Raw genomic sequence first — 22,087 nt, 5'->3', positions numbered from 1 at the left:
TCTCCCACCTTCTCTACTTGCATCCTTCAGAGACCTGAGCCTGTAGAAGCACTGGCCATAAACAACCTGCATCTTCTCTAGGGTCAAGGATCCTACTGCAGCCCCTCAGGATCACGCAGAGATGCCAGCCTTAACATCAGCTGTATGAAATGCTCCCACAGCTTCAGTCATAAGCTTGTTAAGCACCTCACAGAGAAAGCATTCCTTTTGCAGTCATGCATTTTATCAGTTTACATAGCAGCATTTAAAGTCAGCAGTTTCTTTTTCTTCCTTTTGCATCTGATCGAGTACATTTAGGAACATATGCCACCTGTGCTCTGCATGTGGAACCCCCACTCCTACTGAATTCTAATAATACTAGCAATAATAATAATTAATAGTTTGTTACCTATGTGCTGCCAGAAGGCTTTAAGACACCCGATAAAATATATGCAAATAGAGAGGGGGGAAGGAAATTTACCCACAGGTACACCAAGAACTAGATTTTAAAAAATATACAAATACAGACAGCACTGTCCAAAACCAAAAATGAGCCAATCCACTCCTAACAGAGTAAAACTGAAATTCTCTGCTAAGTCCCTGCACAACCAACTCAAACAGCCTGAGGTGTCTAGCAGCATTTGTAAAGGTAAGATTAATGCTCTTAAATTGTTTCGCTTAAACTAAATCATTCAGAAACCAACCACCCCTTGTGCTTTGCTTTACAAGTTAGCAAGGAATTAGCAAAAGATTTGATATTCTGTGCTTCTGCACATTCTACTCTAGTTTATGTTTACTAGGACACTGAATATTCATGTAGCAAAAATCCAGCTGTACTAGTTCAAAGCTATACTGTAGACAGTCCGCAAGCACCCTGAAAAAACTAAGCTGACAGACAACTGCTGCAAAAATACCTGAGCTGTGTCAGCTGCACACAGATCTAAGTGGAAATTATTACATAATTGCACCCTTTGGCAAGTATTTGTTTGGAAATCCTACTGCAAACAGGATGCTTGCAAGGGCAGTGGCAAGACAAGATGTTCAGGGAATGCAACTAGAGGCATTCAAATGTTGCTTTCAAACTCTTGAGGGAAAAATCTCACGAACTTACCTAAGTTGCCAGGAACCTTCATACGAATGAAAATCAGGTTCTGATTTTCTCCTAGCATTTCACATGAGTTTAACCTGTTTCCAGCCAACAGAATCTCTTAAGTTTTGAAGAATATTGCAAAAAACCCCAACAAGCAACACCAACTATATGCCAAGAGAGTGCAAAATATCCTGAGGTAACCGGCAAAATGCTGATGAAAATCCTCTAAATGTTTAATCACAGTTCTAATACAGAGAGGGACTTGGTTTTAAATCTTACCAAAACATGTTCATAAATTTTAATTTACTTTAGTTTCTTCCCCTTCAAAAAGGGTAGAAGTTTTACTTCAGCTTCCAACTGATTTTGTTTTTAATTCAGACTCCAGTTAATTTTCCATCTGCTAAGTTAAATACAGCTTTTTCAGTGGTAGCAAATTTAACTATGTCAAGTTGAAAAAATCTTGCATCATACACAGCAAGAATAGTAGGCTGTAAAGCTTTGAAGACTAATAACAAATTCAGAGCTTTGGAAAATATGGTATGGGGAAAATGTAGTTATTCAAATAAATGCAGGCAAATAAGGCAAAATTTGAAAAAGCTTTCATTAAAAGGAAGAAAGATTTTCATATTCACCCATTCAAAGAGTGAACAAGGAGTCTGTGCTTCACTTTGGTCTTCAAAATAAGTCGAGGCATTGTTAATTTTGTTTCTACCTCATATGCCATATATATACCTGGACATGCAAGGTGAGAAGACCAGGCCTCAGATTCAGATACTTAAAAGAACACCTACATTGAGAGGAATTGGATGTTTTCCATATATGTACTGTGAGCAATCACATCACTTTTTAATCAAATATAGAAATGTTCAATGGAAACTTATCACACACATATTTGTTTCACTCTGTAATTCTGCAGAAAGCATACAAACCTGTCACTGGTGTTGATCTTTTTAGTATTTATTGACTGGAGTTGCCTTAGGAATTAAAACTCCAAATGACAAGAAATTCTCTACCCATGTTGAGCTCCTCCCATCATCAGAGTCTATACTAAAGTAGTGCAATTAGAAAAATGTTTCATAAATATTTCATTAGGATAGGCAGGCATTGATGACTCCAATTATTAAATACGTAAAGAAAACAGCATGTAACGGAAGGAATCGGAGATTTTTTTTTATTGTTTTGTTCAGGTAAATACACACTCAGCATAAGTCCTTGTAGTGAATCTACATTATATCACTTTAATACACTGCACAATTGCCTGCTTTTTTCAATTTTGTTTTACTACATTTTATAGTGATTTTACTTTGTTCAAATCCGCAAACTTCTGTGCAATGTCAGGGTTTTGTAATTTCATAAAGTTTTTTTTCTGTTTATAGGTTTAAACAACTTCATATTTTGTTGTACAGTGGCACAGTGGCACATTTGAATTTTCTTTCATGCCCATAATAAAATATCTTGATCATCTGACTATTTCTGCATTTTAAGACAGACTGATCAAGTTTCTTTTTTGTTTTCAGCCTAAGGACAAAACAATTAACTACTCACCTGGACTTCGACCCTGCAAGTCTTTGCACATCCTCGGGTTGATGTAACTGCACCAATTCAAGTGGAATTTGATTTATATTAAAACACTAAGTTGTAAATTTCTACATTATTATGTAAGAATATTATTTGATAGGTTATATAGATCTTTACTAGAACTTAAGAACGTTGATCTCTCAAAATGTATTTCTTGAATAATCTTATATAGCCTCATTAACACAAGCATACTTGTAAGGTCAAAAATACATCAATTCAATATTTTGTTATATGTTTATATTCACAACAAATTAGGACAGCTCAGAACCCCAACTTTTACTTCAACATAGAACACTAACATAGAACATTAGATGTGTTGTCCTTGTTTAAACTAATTGTTTAAAATATTTAACAATTTTGCCATATGGAGGCATGTAAGATTATCGGAGTTATCCTTACCACTACAATAAAATTGTAAAGAAAACAATTCAACTGTAATACAATGTAAATAGTACTTTTTCAAAGGGGAACAAAAGGACAACTAAACCAACTTCTTGAAGTTGTCATCATTTAAACTCTTCTGGCAAAACTCTACAGACTTTACACTTGTTTAAAATATAGCATTGTTATCTATCACTTACATACTCCAAGTTATAAAATAATATTACTGACATTAGTTAAATCTATCATCATAGTAAGTGATCCCAATTTGTCCTCACTTCTACTCTCCTCTTTTCCCTGCCAACCCTACTGCCAACATAAATATTTCAAGGCAGCCATAAATTTCCTAATAATTCCCAAATTAAATGTTCAACATATTTAAGTCCAATTGTAAAATAAATACATGCTAATGCAATGTGAAAATGGAAATCTTCAATGTAGTGCTCAAATTCCACTCAATTAGTAATAGCACTACCAAAACACATGGAAAACATGGATCTACAAATTATAAATGGTGATACTATTATATTTTTATTATTGCATCAACAGCACTATTGTTTCTCTGACATCTTTACAGCCCAAGAGGGAAAAATAAAGCTCTAAAACACACACTTATTAAAAGGTTCCTTTACATATATTGTTGCCTTTTCTCTCAATTACATTAAGTACCATTAAGAAACCTCACCTTGTTATTTCTCGAAACAGCAATCCCTTACTTTCTCTGGAAACTGATCAACACTGTTGACTGTATACTCTTTCATAATAAAAACACAGAGATATGTAGACACGGTGATTAATTTCCTCTGGAAATAATACATAATAATATTTCACACTTCTGTAACCTTTTCACCCAAAAGCCACAAAACACCTTAATACTAGGGTAACTTATGGATCATGAAAGAAGAAAGCAGAAGGTGAAATTCGTTTTACTAGAGGAAATCCTGGAAAAGAGTCATAGTTACATTGCACAGAGTGTCGAATGTGTTTTCACTTTTGTCTTCTGTGTTATGGTGAGTTTAACCTGTACAGTTAGCAATGAAACTTGCTCAACTTCCGATATCACAGCTACGTCACAGTTTATGAATTCATAATTCTGAATGTTCTGGACTCTGACATTTGCTAGTCATCTGGTTTCCTATCAGCATAACTAAATACGAATTGGGCACAAATCACCTATAATTTTTAGCCATGCTTCGTTAAGCTGCTGTCTTTGTTTTTGTTGTCTAGTAACTGCATCTAATATAGTTTAATAACTAATTAAATACACTAAATAAGTAACTGACAAATCACCAACTCTAGTTTCTAGTCCTATCGCTAACATGCCCCTCTGAAATTTTCCAAAGATAAGAAACAAACTAAGTTCTGATGATTTATTTAAACTTAAATGAAACATAATGGCATTTTCTGCAAAACAAAGACAACATGTACTAGCAAAAAATGTGCTGCAAACACAGCTTATACCTGTTTTTTGTAGAACTCAATCTGCCAGACAACATGTAAAAGTCCATACACAGACATCCTGCTATTTCTTTCAAAGATATAAAAAAAAGTATAAGGTCAGACAGATTTATGTATCAGCTAAATGAACTCCTCTCTAACTTTGGCTGCCCTGAATCAAGTAATATGAATACCGACATTAACATTCTGTTATTCAAAATAGGACCATTAATAATAACCGTAAAACATAACACTTAAGACTGCTTCCAAAAATCTAGCCTGGCTTTTTGTCTCTATAACTACCCTGTTCAGCCAATGAGAGACCATAAGATTAAAAAAACAACACCCACAGTATTTTGTTAATGCCTGCATATGTATATCCAATAGTATCTTGTTTTACTCTAGCTTCTTCGAGGAATAAGGTTTTCACAGAAACCACACAATGAAAATTAGAAGCTATGTAGACCAGTGCACTGCTTACTAAGGAGACAGATACTTATTTTAACTCTAAACTACTTTTCTGCTAATTATCACACACATCCAAGTACAAAAAGTAGAATTGGTTGTCATTCAGCACCCACAGGCTCCACTTTATTCCAGAAAACAAATTCTATTTAATTTTGCCTCCTTTCACAATAATAAGAGAGCCAAGAGAAAGTGAAGAACAAAACACCTGCAACAGCACGGATCCTGCCATTTTAGACAAGTTGGTGCAACAGATCCTTCAACAAATGTGTATCTATACAGACAGGTGTGGGATTGCAGTGTATGCAGAATGACCTGGTTATATTCAATTCAAGTACTATTATCATTAATTCAGCTACTTCAGGTACTTACGGAACTGAACAAAGAGTGGTACAAGGAGGGAAAATTTCTGAGAGACTTGCACAGCTGACAAACTTGTTACAAAGAATCATTTTATACTGGCATCATTTCACCCTAATTTTCAACTATGAGGCTCAACAATTAATTTACGGGTTGTGGACATAACACACTTCTGTATTGTATATTGTGGACACACGTGGACATAAAGGTTGCAGTCACAAAATGGTGAATCTGAGTCTAACAAAGGCAGCTATACAAGAAACTTCAAGCACAGTCCTTTGCCTTTTTCACAGGAACTAACTTCAGGGCTTGGTTTGTATTGTGAGGCTAAATTAAATCAACGTCATGTAGTTCTGAACTATCCTCAATGTTCAATTAAAAAATTTGATCTGCTGGGCCCACCTACTGATCTTGGCAGCAACTCTTTACCTCTTCATAGCTCAGTTTCCCACTCTACAAATGACAAAAAGGACCCTGCTCTCTTTTCTCAAGTGCTTTGGAATCCACAAGCACTAGGCAGATATCTTCACCATCTTTTGAATAAGGAGGTTAAGTATCCACCACGTCTACATACCAGAGAAAAAGTCTGAAGTGGAGAAATGATTGCTACAAGCAACAGCGAGGAGCATCACTAGTGTAATGGAAAAACATACTGTCAGTACCTTGCTTCATAAACCAGAAGAATATTCCATTGACATGGGTGTTTTAGGGAATGTTGCCACCACATTTGCAGCTGCAAAAAAAACCCAGTCAGTCATCAGAATGACAGTAGTGAAAAGAAGTCATTAGTTGCGCTTATTTTCTTTCTTAAGGACAGGAGAGACTAAGCACGAATATTGTCATTTGAGAAAACCCTACTTAGGTATAAACATCCAAAATATTATGGATGGACAGGGACATGACAGTTCTTAGCTTTGTATTAAACAACTTCCTCTTAATGTTCAACTTCTGCAAACAGTGTGAAGGCTCTATGTCTACTGTTCAGATTAATGCATACATTTAGAATACTTTACCGTGTCTTGTATTTTACAGCCCAAAGTACTAGGTTTTCATAATTCAATTCAAAACTACGTTGCCTGCAGATAACTGTAAATCATTCCTCACAGCACCGCTGCAAAGCCAGCTACCTAAATCTCCAAGGTATTTATTGATGGCATGACTGGAAAGGAATGTCCCTTTACAAATGGACAGATTTAAAAAAAAAATCAAAATCACTTTTCCGATTCAAGTGATAAACTCATTTTTCTTAAAAACTGGTAGCAGTTTTTGGAAACAGAAATAACTTCTACGTGCTTCTGTGATGTCAAAGATGAAATCTCTGCTTGTGGAGGTACAATCTGTAGCAAGAACACACGTCTGCCAAGACTCTGGCATCGATGATATTTTGTCTAGACAGCCTTTGAATGTGACTGACACAGGAACACTGCACATGGTTGAGGAAACTGAAACTTAACGCAAGAGCTTTTCAAGCCTTAATCAACATACAGTATTTTGGATATGTGCCAAACATGCTCCAACCACACCTTGTGGTATCCTCCTCAGGAATCTAATGGTTTTTGTTTCTTCAGGTCTGCCAGTTGTCCCAGGAGTTAGAAAGATAGGTTTGCTTAGATAGGATGCTGCTAGAGCCATTTGGACTTAATATTGTCAACAAGGGGAGAGGTCTATGTGCTGGCTAGTCACTGAGGCATTCGAGTAGTTGAACTGCATGTTATTTGGAAGCACTGAAGATTATAAGGAATTGCTAACCTTTTCTCAACTATTGGACTTAACTGAGAAACACATGACAACTATTAGCTAAAGGACAGAAATGACTAGCCACAGTTGATAATTCTTCTAGACATTTTGGAAAGCACTACATATTTACTTTGACCTTTTGGGCCATGACAGAAGTAGCCTGAACCATGTGCATGCTTTCATGGGAGAGTCCACATGAACTTGCCACAGCCAGCAGGCTGTAATTTGGGGAAAATCATGAATATCATGTATTGTCAAATGTTTTTTTCACTGTATGACAGCATTAGTTCACCTAATCCTCAAGTAACTGTTAGGGCTAGGAGAACAGAGAAAAAGGGGAAGGATACTCAAAGGCAAGATCCTTGGCTTTTAGCTTTAGTTGGTTTACCTCTAATTCAACTGGTACTAAAGTCAGCAGTTCCCCATTAACTTACTGAGACTTAACTTCTATCAGTTAATATTACTGACAGTGCAGTTCAGCAGCCCAAAAGAAAGAAAAAAAACATTCTAGTGTGCCTTCCAGAAAAACACGAGGCCATAAGATGCCCATTTACAACCGCAGTAAAAGCTCTAGGTATGGCTGTGGGTCCTCAGAGACCCAGTAAATTTTTGACACCCAACACAAAATTTATACCATCTAAATGCAAAATACGGCAAGTGGTGCTTCTCTCCAAATGAAACATGGGCCTCAGTGAACCTTAGCTTAATTCTGACCCTGAAATACGCACACTTAATCTACCAGGTTAACAGTGTGTGAGTTTCATTTCCAAACCCACAAGCTCAACCTACTGACTGGATATGAATGGATATGAATGGATATGAAGTGCAGAGGTAGCAGCAGCCATACTTGTGAATCTACAGCGAGGTTCTGAGGGAGGTCTTATCACCGGCAAGCACTAAAATACTTGCGTTTTGGGAGTTTTCTGTAACTCAGCAGAAACTGCAAAATTTCTCACGTATTTACACTGTGGATCCAAAGGAAAAAACAAACAAACAAACAAAAACCCCAAAACACAAACTATTTTGGTCTAGGTACTAGGTGTAAGTTTGCTATCACATTTCTGAACCAAAAGCCAAGTTTCTCCTCCCATTCCCTCTCTCCTCCCACCTGCACTAGGGAAACACTGCTGTGGAGGCAGCCAGGCAGGGAAGCTCAGAGCAAAGACAGCCCCCGGACAGCACCTGGTGTTTTCTAGCAGGCCTGCATACTCGTGACTGTTCTAGCTCTGGGCCCTTATGAAGAAAAGTTTCACAAGCTGTTTTATGACTTGCATCAAAACTAGCTGGATCCGGCAAGTTATTTTGTGTCACTCTCATGCACTTTCACCTGCCGGGGCTGGATTCCTCGGACAGGCCAAAGGGAGGAAGGCGTTTTCTGTTCTGACAGCACACAGGCGCCTAACGCTGGGACCAGCAGGTTCGCGTGTTTACTGTCAGCCATTTAAAAAGGCGAAAGGCAGCATCACCACTGACGGGGCGTCAGACGCATCATCCTCACGGCCGCTTGCAGGCCGCAGCCCTTCGGCTTTGTCCGTGTCTTCCTCCGTTCAAACCGCCCGGCTCCGCTGCCGCGGGGTCCGGCTGGCTCCTCTCACGGCCGGCCCCGGCGTCACAACATGTCACCGTCCCCGCTTTAAGGTCACCTCATGGCGCTGCCGTCGAGCGCGGCCGCCGTCGCCGCGGGCTCTCCCGCGGGGCCGCGGCCTTTCCACGGGCAGCCTGAGGGAGGGGGCAGGGCCACGGGCGCCGGGGGCACTTACCAGGTCTATGAAGGTCAGAAATTTCCAGCTGCCTCCATAGGTCTGATGCGCGGGCATGTCAATGGCCTTGTAATTGCACAGGATGGAGCAATAGGACAGGAGGATGGCGGCGCGCAGCACCTGGCAGGGTACCAGCGCCATGTTGCCCGCTGTGCCGGGGCGGCCTCGGCGGCGGCGGGCGGCGGGCCAGCTCCGGGTGCACTTCCGTGTGTGTGTGTGTGTGTGTGTGTGTGTGTGTGCGCGCCCGTGCGGGCGGGACTCCGAGCCTCCCCGCGCCGCGTTCGGCCCCGGCCGGGGCGGGGCGGAGCGGAGCGGCCGCGCTGCGCGGCGGCGGGTGGCAGCGGCGCGGGCTGGGGTTGGAGGGCTCGGTGGGTGGCGGCGGCGGGTGCTGGCGCTGCTGGCAGCAACCTGGATGGCGGGCTCGGCGCGCCCCCGAGCCGCAGCTCCGCGGGCAGAGAGGGCGGAAAGAGGCCGTGCCGTTCCCCAGGGAGCGGAGGGGCATGCCCTCCCGCTCCCATCGCCCCCGCTGCGCACGCCGGTCCTGCCGCGCCGCTCCGGCGGCGGCGGTGCGTGCCCCGGGGGCTGGTAGGTGCGGGGCCGGGGCTGCCCAAGGACGGCGCGAGTGCGATTGTGAGCACGGGCAGTAAGTTATTTGCAGAACCTGGTTGCCCGCATTTCCAAGCGAAAGAATACGCTGCATCAGCAATCACGTACTTTAAACAGTGTACTGGGAAGCGCGGCCGCGCATCTGCCTCCGCGGCACCTCCCCAGAGGGCCGGCGGGCACAGGGCCCGGCCGCCGCTGCTGTTGCCGCCGCGCCCCGCGCCACCAGCTGACCACGCCGGGGCCAATGGGCTGCGGGAGCGCGGCGGCGGCTGGAGCAGGTGTCACCGCCCGCGGCCTGCGGGGGGTTTAGTGGGGCCGGGAGCGGCGGGAGGCCCGGGAGAGGTCGCCGGGAGAAAGGGGCTCTGGCTGGGCGCTGAGAGCTGTGCCGCCGCTGCACGGGTAGCGCACGGCGTTCGTACCGCTGTCCCGGTGCGGAGAGCGGTTGTTCATCCATGGGTGTTTCTGGGGCACAGTCACGTCCTCGGTGTTGCCGTGGGTTGTGCACACACACAACTGCTAGAAGTGTGGGAACTGGGTCTCTTTAGCTTGGAGGAGCCTGAGGGGTGATGTCATTAATGTGTAGAAATATGTAAAGGGTGATTGTCATGAAGATGGAGTCAGGCTCTTCTCGGTGACAACCCGTGATAGGACAAGGGGTAATGGGTACAAACTGGAACAGAGAAGGTTCCACTTAAATATGAGAAGAAACTTCTTCTCAGTAAGGGTAACAGAGCACTGGAACAGGCTGCCCAGGGAGGTTGTGGAGTCTCCTACTCTGGAGGCATTCAAAACCTGCCTGGACACCTTCCTGTGTAACCTCATCTAAGTGTTCCTGCTCCAGCAGGGGGATTGGACTAGATGGTCTTTTGAGGTGCCTTCCAATCCCTAACATTCTGTGATTCTGTGTGAAGTGCGCTTCGCAACACCTGTGACCGCTGGGAAACCAGGAAACCTCATCGCCCCTGAATTAAAACGTTGACTTGAGTGCCAGCATTATGAGGACACTTAGTAGTACACCTGATGGTGCAACACAGTGTTCCAGGTTGTAACTAACTAGTTGCTAAGAGCATCCCAGGGACCAGAAGATCATCTTGAAGGTTCATGCACCGATGGCTTCCTGCTCTCTGATGGGGCACAAGGTACAGTGGATAGCAGAAACAATCAGTTTTGTTGGTAGAGACTTGGATATTCACTCTAGCACTGGTGTGATCTAAGGGAACCGTATTTATACCAGTCTTTGTTTTAAAGGCACTGAATGACCCTTTCTGTCAGCAGAGGTTTGATCACCAAAGCGATCCTTGACGCTAGAAGCAACTGAGGGGTCTTGTGTCTTGGACTTCTACTCCCTGAAAAGGAAAAGATCTTAAAGTGCTTGATTGCAGGGTAAATATTAAATTTCTTCACCCTCTGGAAAACTTATTTTAAAGATTAAAAAAACTACCAGCAGAGATGTCTAGGCTTGGATGGGCACTATAAACACCATCTCCCTACATTTGTCTTCTGAAATAAATATTTGAACCATAAGGTGTCTCATCATAGCTATGCTACTGGAAGGCAAAAAGAACCAGTGCCCATGCAATGTATTCCCTACTTCTATTCCATAACATAGAGTCAAAGCCTCTTAATCTGGTAACCACAGTGCTCAAATTCTGCAAAAAATGAAGGGCTATGTAGGAGAACACATGCTAGCAGCTAGCCTAGATGAAATTAGCACAGTTTAAGATCTCTGCTTATGCAGAGGAGTTATATGCCAGGCATGGACAAAGAACCCTTTGGAAGCACAGTGCCTAAATTTCCCACTGGAGCCTTTAGGTTATTTTACCTTATCTTACCTGGGTTCACAGCCCCAGCAAGTACATATAGAGCAATCAGACCCTTCTGTTGCTCTTTGTGTGTATATTAGTTTTACAGGCTAAAAGGGTTTGGTCTCATTGAAGTCTCAAGGTTCAGTGCAAGAGGTGCCTGGGTGAAATGTAATTGCAACACAATGGGAGACCAGACTAATAATGTTAGTGGTGTGCCTCAATACAAGTGGATCTGCAGAGCAGTGCAGTTGCCGCTGAGGACCTGATGTCTGCACTATATGTATTGCAGAAGGGTTCACTTTAGACCAGTTCTTACCTGAATATTCATTAGTGGCTGGAGTGCATTAAGTGAACCCCTGGAGCACATCTTTTGGTTTGGTTTTATTTAAAAGCAATGCAGCTTGCTTTCTGTCAAGTTATAAACCAAAGCTCAGTATAAGTCCAGATGGTCAGGAGATTTACTCTGTATTTGAACTACAGTGCTACTGTAAAGGCACCCTTGGTGTGCAAGTCTCGCTCGACTTGAGTTTTGTAAGCTCTCAAATGCAGGTTATTCTGTGTGGAGCTCCACAGCTTCACTGAAAACACTCCTGCACATCCTTCTGTCTTGTGATCAGCCTCTGAGAGGAAGAGTTTGGGGCTGTCTAAGCCTTAGGCAGTTTGTCCCCTACTTTTCTAACTGCACCTCCTCCTATGATATACAGGAACTCACTCCCTGGGTCACCTCTATGTCACTAATATGACATCACAGACATTAATACTCACTGGACATAACTTGATAACCACTATCCTCAGTTTGCCATTTAGTCACATGCACTTAAACATCCTCCAGGGTTACAGCATCCTCAAAACTTACAGAAAAACTACCTGGCCTTTTCAGAGCACACTTTGAATGCTCTTCAGTTCTACTCTCCTCTCTTCCATAGAAAACTCAGCAATGCTCACAGAAAATCCAGACCTCATACAAAGAAAAACTTGCACTCAGCTTTGTGAAATCTAAATGAAGTAGAATGTATAAACACTCTTGTTCCCTGTTTTTCTTCTTTCGGCCAAGAAAATCTCAAGACAGGCTAACTAACATGCCAGGCTCAGCCAAGCTTCTTCCTGGTCAAAGACTCTTCTTTATTATGCATTTCTAGAACTTTGAAAGGAAACTTAACTCCTTTGTGGGTGGGTTCTTTGTGCCTGTGTCCTTTCTAAAGAAGTATCTGTTCAGTCTCTGGACAGTATTATAATAAGGGCTAATTAGATTGTAGGCTGCCATTAGCCTTCATGTGCTACTGTGGACTTTATACTCCCTCTCTAATGAGAGACAAGCAGCAAAGTCTTTTGTGACTATGATTGAAAGAGGTTTGCACTGGATTTTATTTTCCTTTGGATTTGGTCTTAATTTTTTTCAGCAAAGTAAAAATGAGAAGTTTACTAATTTGCCCTTTATATTTCCATATTAATGCAATTTTTTGGTACTTTGTAAAATGTTCACATTTCAGGTTTGTGATTAAGTGCATAAGCCATGGTAAGGTAGACTATAAACATGTAAAATGTGATATTCAGTGCTAGCCTGTGATTTTTCAGATCCTGTTCTTTAAATATTTGTTTGTATGTAAATTGTATAAAGCCCCAGCTGAATTTTCATAAGTCACATACTGTATTTGAAAGTGAAAATTTCACATGGGTCTTACTTGTCATTCAGTAGAGATGAGAAACAACTTTAAAAAAGAGAGAGTCCAATGCACTGGTATATCTGAGATGGGAGATGTTAATAAATGCTGTCTACTATAGGGGTGGAAGCAGGATGCCTAAAAATCTGTCAGAGAACTGAGTGGAAAAAAGGACTAAAAAGGTGTGTTTTATATACAATTGTTAATATAAAATATAAAATTAATTGCACAGTAGTTTTGCTGCTTGGCATTTTGACAGAATGAAGTGTAATATCTTGGAATCCAAGTTTTAATCTCTTCTATGCAGGTTAGCAGATGACAAAGCTTGAGAGTTTTTTGGTCAGGGTGTTTTTAGGTTTTGTTCTTGTTCTTTGGTTGTTTTTTTTTTTTAAGAATAACATTTGAATTTCTGAATGGCATTGTATGTTGTGAATATCAAATATCTTTGAGAGATTTTTGAGAGATGTTTTGAGACCCATGAGGTGCCTTTTCTAAAGCAATTGCTTTAAATGCAAATGAGTTGTTTACAAGGAATTATGCCACAGGCAGTTCCTCCAAAGCAATAATAATAAGCATAATAATGCATGCTTGAACTCATAAAAAATTCGTAATACTGCCTCATCACAATGTGGTCATGGTGATGCACCTGATACTGCAATTTCTAATATTTGAGGCAGAGTGTACAAACTGTGCCAAGGTAAGTGTACTTGCCTGTGTGGGAGTGTGACTCCCACATAAGCAGACCTGCAAAAAATCAGTTTTCTTGCAATGGATATAAGTGAAATTATCAAAACATTGCAAGTTAAAAATCAGCAAGCAATTATTGAAAAAAAGCTTGCCTGTGCCTACAGCATTAGAGTTATTAGAAATGTTCTCAATTGATAGGTATTTATTTAATATACAGCTCTTCAGTTGAATGAACTATCACTTGGTTCATAAATGGCCCCACATATCAGAGGATTCAACTCAGAATCTTTGCGTTATCTGCTATAACTGGGCCCATTGTTAATATAAAAATGGAAGGATGGAGAAAAAAAGAATGAAAAAAATGAAAAGATCACATTTATACAGAGATAAAGAGCAGCGTGTTTAATAAGACTTCTGGAGCTACTTGCTTGTATAATGACTGATTATTGCCAATTTAGTTTCAAGTTTAGGTTAAAGAATTACAGTGAGTTACTAATAGGGCATATGTAAATACTATATGTATTTAACAATGGGCAACAGAGCTGGAGCAGAGACGACCAGGAGATAAGTGGAACAAAATTTGGGGCAGCTGAAAATTAATTCATCGTCTTTTCAAGTTAAACTTTGCTTTATTGTGCAAAACCATAGACTTCCATGCTATAAAACAGAAATGAACAGATAAAACTTGCTGTCTTCAGCCTCCCTGTTAAGTTAAAATTTCCCAAAGCTAAGATTATATAAATAAAAAGCCTTATGGTATAAATCAAGAGTTCTGACTATGTAGTGAAATGGGGACTGTGTAAGGAGATTAACTTTTGTTCACGTTTGGATCAGATACAATCGTGTACAACAAAGCTGTTTCACGGTAAGTATTTTATATCTCAATTTTGTATGCTTTGTGCTGATTACATCGGTCAGTGTTAGTGCAGGAAGGGAAGGCAGGTAACAGGCCTCTGAGGTGCAGAAGGGCAATACTGATCAGGAGTATTCTACCTGCCCACAGGTGATGAGGCCCACTGTAAACCAGGGCAAACATTCCTCTGGTGTAGCATGCAGTGTCACGGAGGGATGTAGCCTTTGGGAAATGGTTTAGGTACATGCAGTGCACAGTTTTAAATCACCTGCTGTCCTGTTTTAAGAACTTAGCCCTTACACTACATCTGCCTATCATCAAAATCTTGAGCAGGCTGGATAAGAAGTATTGTTTAGGAATATCAGTAAACAGTAAAAAAGCAGAACTGCTTTCCATGGGGAAATATGATTCAGCTTCTTGTTCATTAAAAATGTGCAAAAGAAGACAAAATTTCCACAAGTAGTTATAAAGCCAGAAAATTTAACCCTGCACATAACTGTGTACTGAGTGTCTGCCTTCTCTTAGACCCTGTTGGTAGAAGACAGTCCTGACATAACAATTGTTACCAGGTACCTGTCAAACACATGAAATTCCATTTGAACACAATGAAGTGGTGTTTGCTGTCGGGAGAGCTGAACATAGGAACAAGTAACCCAGAGAGGCTGTGGTCTCTATATCTGTGAGATATTAAAAACTCATCTAGAAGCAGTCCTGAGCAACCTCCTGTAGCTGACTCTGCTTGAGCAGCGGGATTCAACTACATGATCTCAAGAGGCCCCTTCCAACCCCAAGAATTCTGTGATGCCAGAGTGTAAATGGAGCTACATATGTAACTAATGTATAACTCACCAAGTCCACATAAACTTTCTAGATTATGGTGTTAAAATCAGCTCTTTGGTGGGTTAAATCCCGTGAGTGCATCACTGTGGTACCTCCTCTAAACATCTGAGCAAAGGAGTTAGAGGTGGGATGAGAAACAAGGCACAGGAATGACGCAGGTGCTCCACACCACTTCTGAAGCATTGTCTGGTTAAAAGAGTTATATTATTGTTAATTTGTGCTGGAGACTTAATATGTGTAGTTTGTGAATTGAATTGGAATCAATCTCTACCCCTAAATCCCCAGTCAAAAGTTGAAGAATTATTTGTCTGCACCTTGTCTGTACTCCAAATTCTCATCCATAAACCTGAACTAGTAAAACTTCCTGTCTGTGTGCTGACTGAAAGTCATCTCAGCAAATACTATTTCTTCATTTATTTTAAAACCATACATGTGTAATTATACTTCACCCAGTTACTTCTTGGACTTCTGAGGAAACCTGATATATATGTATAAAAAAATTCTTAAGCAAACAGAAGATAATTTTCTGTGACAACTGGAAAATAGAGTAAATATGAAGCATGTCCTGTTTAGAATGGGTGGGTAATTCTCTGGTTCAGCTGAAGTCAGGTTCAACTGATCAAGGGAGAACAGTAATACGCATCTAGCACAACAGCCAGATTACAGGGGGCATTTCATTCAGTAGCAGAGAGGCAGTGCACTGGCTAGCAAGGACAATAGTAACCGAATACCCATCTCAAAGATTTGGCATAGCCTTTTTTTTTTTTTAGCAGTTTGGCTTTGATGATTTTGCAGAAGCTTGTATTGTGTTTGGGCTGCCAAGCAGACCTGGCGGTACCTGCTGTCGTCTGCTGGCCCCTCTGCAGGAGATGCTTATCGCTGCCAGCTCTTCCTCTCGTGGTAGGGGTGACTCTCAGCAGAATGCCATGCTTCTGGCTTTTTAGTATCTGCCAGACAATGCAGCAGTAAGCAGGCTCTCTCCGTCACCAGCTGGAAGCTGTTGTTCTATCTAATTTTTTATTCTAGTGCCCCTCCTCAAAATGCCTTTTACACCACTTGTAGAAACTGTGTCATTTTCAGTATGTGTCTTTCCCGTGATACAATCTGCTGCTGAAGGGTCACATCTCTCTGGGCTAACAGTGGCAGGAGGTCCCTACCATACTGTGATGATATTGCACTACAGATGGATGCATAGGATGGTTTTCCTGGATAGTGATGCTTTTTTTTTCTTTTTTTTTTTTCCTCCTCCACATATCAAAAATGTTTGGTCAAAATGGATTAATATTGTGGAAATGGAGAACATGAACAAGAAATCTCCAGGTGAGGTATCTTCATGTCTCCCAAGTATTCTCTTTTTTCCTGCCTTCTCCCTTTTTAATTCAGTCCATGGCTATCCTGATGGATTAAATCATTAAAACTCATTTACACTCTTCCAGCCTCCTGTCAAATCTTTGGTTTGGACACACAAAGCCACTGTGGATATAGTAGGCAGAAAAGTATTCTTGTAATTTCCTCACTTATGAATCTGACACGTGTATGTATTTCCATAACTCAAAGCCCCTTTTTAAATCAGCTTGACAAAAATTCCTGACAATAAAATTCCTTGACGATAAAAACGTGAAAATGTATGTGAAAAGGGAGACAAACACACACTGACGTGATACAAAAACTGAATTGCAAACTGGCTTTAGGGTAACAACCATGAATAACTTTCTCTCCTGTTTGTTCAGCTTTGTATATTTTTATAGTCTGATGATCATTTGAGATTAATTGCAGAGGATAGAATGATAATATGCTTTAAAGAAGTAAAGTAGGGGAGAAGCAGGAGGTCTAGACCAACCTTCAGAAATCAACCAGCTGTATGCTGTTGCACATTTGAGCTCTTAGATAAATGACCGCAAATGCATGGGTGAATAAATGAGCACATTGAAATTACTTTGAACTTTCTCACAATCACCTTTTTTTTTTTTTTTGTATTATGGTTCTTGCTACCCACTTACTGGAACAAAAGTAAAAATATTTTGAGACAGCTGCATCATGGGAATTTCTCTGCAAGTGAATGAAATAACCAAAATCCTTGTTTTCCTGAATGACAGCCCCGTTGCACAGTATGCATAACCACTGCAGAGGAGAAATTGGAATAACAGGCATTTGCAAGGAAAAACTAGTACTTAATATCCTTGGGAAGAGTTAGGCTGCCACAGTTCCTGCCCCAAAATCTCACCTTCAGTAACGTAATGGACTAACCACAAGTCACTTTGCCATTGTTTTCTGGTTACAGGAGGAACACAATTGTGTGTACTCCACAGATGCGGCATAAAGAAATGGCAGTTTAAGCAGATGTGAAGCGGCATCAATATCAGGCTTAACAGTGTGATTGCTGGCTGATAAAATGCAACCAAATAAACCAGAAGAAGAGACCAAATTAGGATGTCTTTGCTGGAAGTAATCTTGGAGACTGTAAATATGATAATTAGGATAGCTTTAAAATCCTTTAGGTGCCTTTTTGAAGTATATTAGCTGATAAATCTGACTAGTTAATCTAGTAACTGGTGATTGCTAGGGATAATTGAAAATGCACAAGAATTTAATTTTTTGCCGAAAAATTCATGTGAATGGGGGTGGAAGAAATCCTGTTTATGAACATTTTGCAAAAAAATGTAGCCTGTTTTCAAGCACCTTCAAGTCTTGCATGTACTTATGCAGCCACTGACCGAGAAGCTTTATCATTTATGAGCAGCCCAGATGGCACATTGGGATTCAGAACCCAACCTAAATCTTTGGAAGACTTGATTTAATTTTGGCTGGTTTAAATGAATCACAAAACTGTCCCTTCTCTTTGTGTTTTCTGAACCTAAGCAGTCTGCAGTTTGAGAGGGTTTTTTTGTTTGTTTGTTTGGCTGTTTGTTGTTGGCATCGTAATATAAGAGATGTCTTCTTTTAATCAGAATAAATTATATCATGAATGTTTACAGCAATGATTGGAAAGAGGGTTTATTAAAATTTCAGACGTTCCTGATGGAAGCTGAGGAAATCTTGTATTTTCCACCTTGTCACTGAAAAAATACCCAAGTATGTCTATTATCCTGATAAGAGATTAACATTGGGACAGCAGCTTGCTGCTTATCACAGAACTAAATAGATACAGTGGATTCAGATAGAAGAAGTCCACATCTTTCTGTCAGGGCCAACATGCCTACTTAAAACCTAATTAACTGTGATATAATGATGTGTCTTCTCTTGGGAACTACTGGTCTGTGATAAGCATAGGGTATAATGCAGGTGAATGCAAACTACTAACATTCAGCATTAGTAAAAGTTTTAAATGGCTACCTAAGTCTCTACGAGCTGCATTGTCTTAATATAGAAGTCATCTTTTTAAGATATTTAATATACTGGAAACACTTAAATACTACATCTTTTCCACTTCTGTGATGCAGTTCTTCTATCCTTCATAAATGAATTAGCATGTCTAAATAACCCCATACCACTTCTATTATAACTAATCTATAAACAGTTTCCTGATTCAACTAAACATCTAAATTTATGCCCACTTTTAACGCCTTCAGTGGGTCTGAGGTGAAAATTTGACCCTTCTTCTGAATTTAATGATGCAGCTTTCACTGATAAGGATACATGATCAAGCCTGAGCTCATGTAACTTACTTATTCAAGGCCAGTGTTCTAGCATCATTAAAACATTAAAACCAATGCACAGAGTGTAGTTTCTATGCCACAACTGGTACACAATACATTTTGAGTGACATCATTCTTCTTTCATTATGAGCAGATATTCTTAGTTTTCACTAATGTGCCAATAAGTTGAAAGGGAAAAGAAGTAAACGAGCAGAATATTAAAGCAAAACAAAAAGCAGCTCAGAATGAAAGTGTGCATGCAAATGAACATATGTGATAGTGGCAGGAAGTGGTTGCATCCTAAGTCATCTGCCTTTTTTCCAGGTTTCACAGTATTCTCTAAACTCTAAAATTATAATGATGGATCAAATCATGTTCACAAAATCAAAACAAAATACAGTGTTATTAGGTTGAACAGATATACCATGTAGAGTTTGTTACCATTTGCTAATCTCCAAATCATTTATTAAGATCAGCTCTCATTTTTTAATTTCAGTAATCAGTGTCACTGTGTTATGAAAGCACCTCTGCAGTCTAGACAGTACATACTCATTTATGTGATAAATAATGGATAAACACTGAGCGTGCCATTAGCTGTTAATGCAGTAGATTGATTCCCTGCAGCACATACTCTCCATCCTTGTTTTAGCACTTATGCCACCTGTCTCTTGCACTTACTGTATGATGCTTCAATAATGAGAATGGGGTTCCCTGATCATTCTTAATTTAGCTCATTTTTATCATTGCATAAGTAGGTTGGCATTACTGTGACAGATATGCAAATCAAAAGGTGCCTCACTACTACTTTTATGACTGCTATCTCTATTCTATCCAATGCTTTTAGCATAATGCAGATTAATTGTGGATAACCAGAGAGAATCGGTAGACCTATTTTCTTTCCACAGATTTCCATTTTAACATATCACTACTGCTTTGGCCAGGTGGCTGGGACAACGACAAGTTATTTCAAGTCTCTGCTCCCATTTCCTTCAGCTGTAGGAGCAGGCATTCAAAGTGAATTAAAGCAAAGAGACAAATCAGTAAGTCACCAGGGCAGGATGGCATTCAAACAATATTTTGAAGGAAGCCAAGGGTGAAATTGCAGAACTGCTGGCCAAGTTGTCTCACAAATCTTTAGAAATGGCCACTGTGCCAGACTGCCAGACTTCCACCTACAGCAAGGGCTCTAAAAGAGACCTAAGGAACTGCAGACCAACTGCAGACCAACAGCTGACTCCATTCCTGTTTAGGTAGTAGAATATATCTCACAGAGTAAGACAGTTGCTCACATGGATAAACATCACCTCTTGGGAAGAAGTCAGCATGGCTTCTTTAAAAGGAAAGGCCATCTCAACCACCTGCTGAAGTTCTGTGAGGGCTGTCAAGCACACAGATAAAGGGGGACTAAATATTTTTGATTTTCAAACTATCTTTGACACAATTCCATGCCAGGGGCTATTACAAAAGGTAATTTTCCATGAGGATGGGGGAGATGTTCTGTTATGGTCTGAAAGCTGGTGAAAGGATTTGGCAAATGGAAAAGTTTGATGATCACCACACTAAGGGTGTGGTCAGTTACCAGGATTCAGTGCTTTAACCAGTTTTATTCAACACCTTCATCAGTGACATGTAGTAGGATGTATGCAGTGAATTCTCCAAAACTTCTTTTTGGGCAATAAAATGCAATGCTAATAATAAGGAACACGATAAACAACTTGTTAAGTTGGATAAGCAGGCAAGGAGGAGTCATACTAGCTTCAATGCAGACTACAGAAAAATCATCTAAACTCCATACCAGCACAATGTGAACTGAAAAGCTGTAACTCAGAGATCTTGGAGTTACCATTGACGCTTCCTTGACGTCATCAGTTCAATGTGAGGTGGTAGCCAAAAAAGCCAATAAAATGTACATCATCAGGAAGGGTATTGAGAACAAGACAGGAAACAGATTGCCATTTTGTCAGGCGTCAGTGCATCCACATTGTAGTACTATGTGCTACTCCATTCACCAAAGTTCAAGAAGACACAGTGGAATCAGAAAATGTATGGAGAAAGCAGCTAAAATTGTTGAGGAGAAAGAGCAGCTGTCTCATAAGACATTAAAAAAACCCAGGAATTTTCACTTAGTAAAGAGTGTAGAGGCATGTATGATCTAAATCATGAAGATGACAAAATACTAAGAGACAGCCAACAAAACTAGAACATCAGTTTAAAATGTATTTTTAAAGTACTACTTTACAAAGCAGGTAATAAATTTCTGGAAAACGCTGCTTCTCCCCAAAATGCATCTCCTTCTGACACAGTTGGACAGAGAATGTTTGGCTGAATGGACCACTGCTCTGAAACAAGGGGCCATTTTAATTCTTATATTCTTGTGTAGCATTTGAGGCTAACATAGGCAAAGTACCCTACTTGCACACCTTTGTCACAGTTTTCAGTCAAAACCAGGAAAATATGGAAAAAAGCGTGCTTCTTCACGCACACAATGCAAAGACAGATCAGCAGACCAGAGGTGCTGCAGATGTCAAATGTGTGTCCCACAAATAAAACGAAGGCCCAGGGCAGGAGATGAAGTTCACAGCAGATGAGGAAAACTGGTTTTAGCCTCACTAAGGTCTGTGGATGTTACAGCTATGAACATGTAGTTTCTGCATGACAGAGCAGTGTGCCTCAGCATTGTCAATGCACAGTAGTTGATGGATGTGAGTGTTGTTATTTTAGGTGTTTTGAATGTTTTTGACCCATGACAATGCACTAGATATGGCATGGTGATAGATCAGGGCAAGAATGTCCATGGCAGATGCATGATTATACGTGCATAAGAAGTTGTTTGTGATTGTAATGTGATTCATTATGTACTGATTGTTCAAAAGGGTGTTTACACGTAGATTTGTTACAAATACTCGTATATGGTTCAATTAAATAAAATTCTTCTGTTGTAGATTCTAACAGTCTAATTAATGGTATATTTTTTCTGTACATAGTGCCTTCCTGTTTTCTAGGTGGTATTCCCACGGTGTTCCTTACTTTCAATAGCACATTGCATTTAATCTCTTTATGGGGACTAAAACATTCAAGTCCTACTATCCAGTTTTGCATGGTTCCCCCAATTCCTAGTGTTCAAAGTGGGAGGCCTGTGGCTACAACTGGATAGTGAATTACCATCTAACTGTTGGTCTGTAAGGAGATATACAAATAAATGTGAAAACTTTC

At 40.4% G+C, this 22,087-nt stretch overlaps 1 protein-coding gene and 1 long non-coding RNA gene across 3 annotated transcripts in view; one reads left to right on the top strand and one right to left on the bottom strand.

The window, feature by feature from the left end:
• AIG1 (androgen induced 1) overlaps positions 1–9,118 on the bottom strand; it is a 120,586-nt gene extending 111,468 nt beyond the window's left edge. Inside the window, exon 1 of one of the 2 annotated variants that reach the window (XM_005507681.3) lies at positions 8,788–9,118. In XM_005507681.3, the coding sequence (XP_005507738.1) occupies positions 8,788–8,928 (141 nt within the window). In that variant the 5' untranslated portion in view covers positions 8,929–9,118. Of the gene's footprint in view, positions 1–5,952; positions 6,025–8,787 lie in introns of those variants that run through there. The other variant, XM_065057254.1, reaches the window with a different exon arrangement.
• A 104-nt stretch (positions 9,119–9,222) lies between these two features.
• Positions 9,223–21,831, top strand: LOC135575256 (uncharacterized). The gene is made up of 2 exons (XR_002420439.2): positions 9,223–16,559; positions 17,521–21,831. It is a non-coding gene; the product is annotated as an uncharacterized LOC135575256 (long non-coding RNA).
• The last annotated feature ends 256 nt before the right edge of the window (positions 21,832–22,087 follow it).

This window comes from Columba livia, chromosome 3 (assembly GCF_036013475.1).
Source record: "Columba livia isolate bColLiv1 breed racing homer chromosome 3, bColLiv1.pat.W.v2, whole genome shotgun sequence".
Lineage (NCBI taxonomy): Eukaryota > Metazoa > Chordata > Aves > Columbiformes > Columbidae > Columba > Columba livia.
Note: the sequence above shows the minus strand (reverse complement) of the source record. Positions and strands in the feature narration are given on the sequence as shown.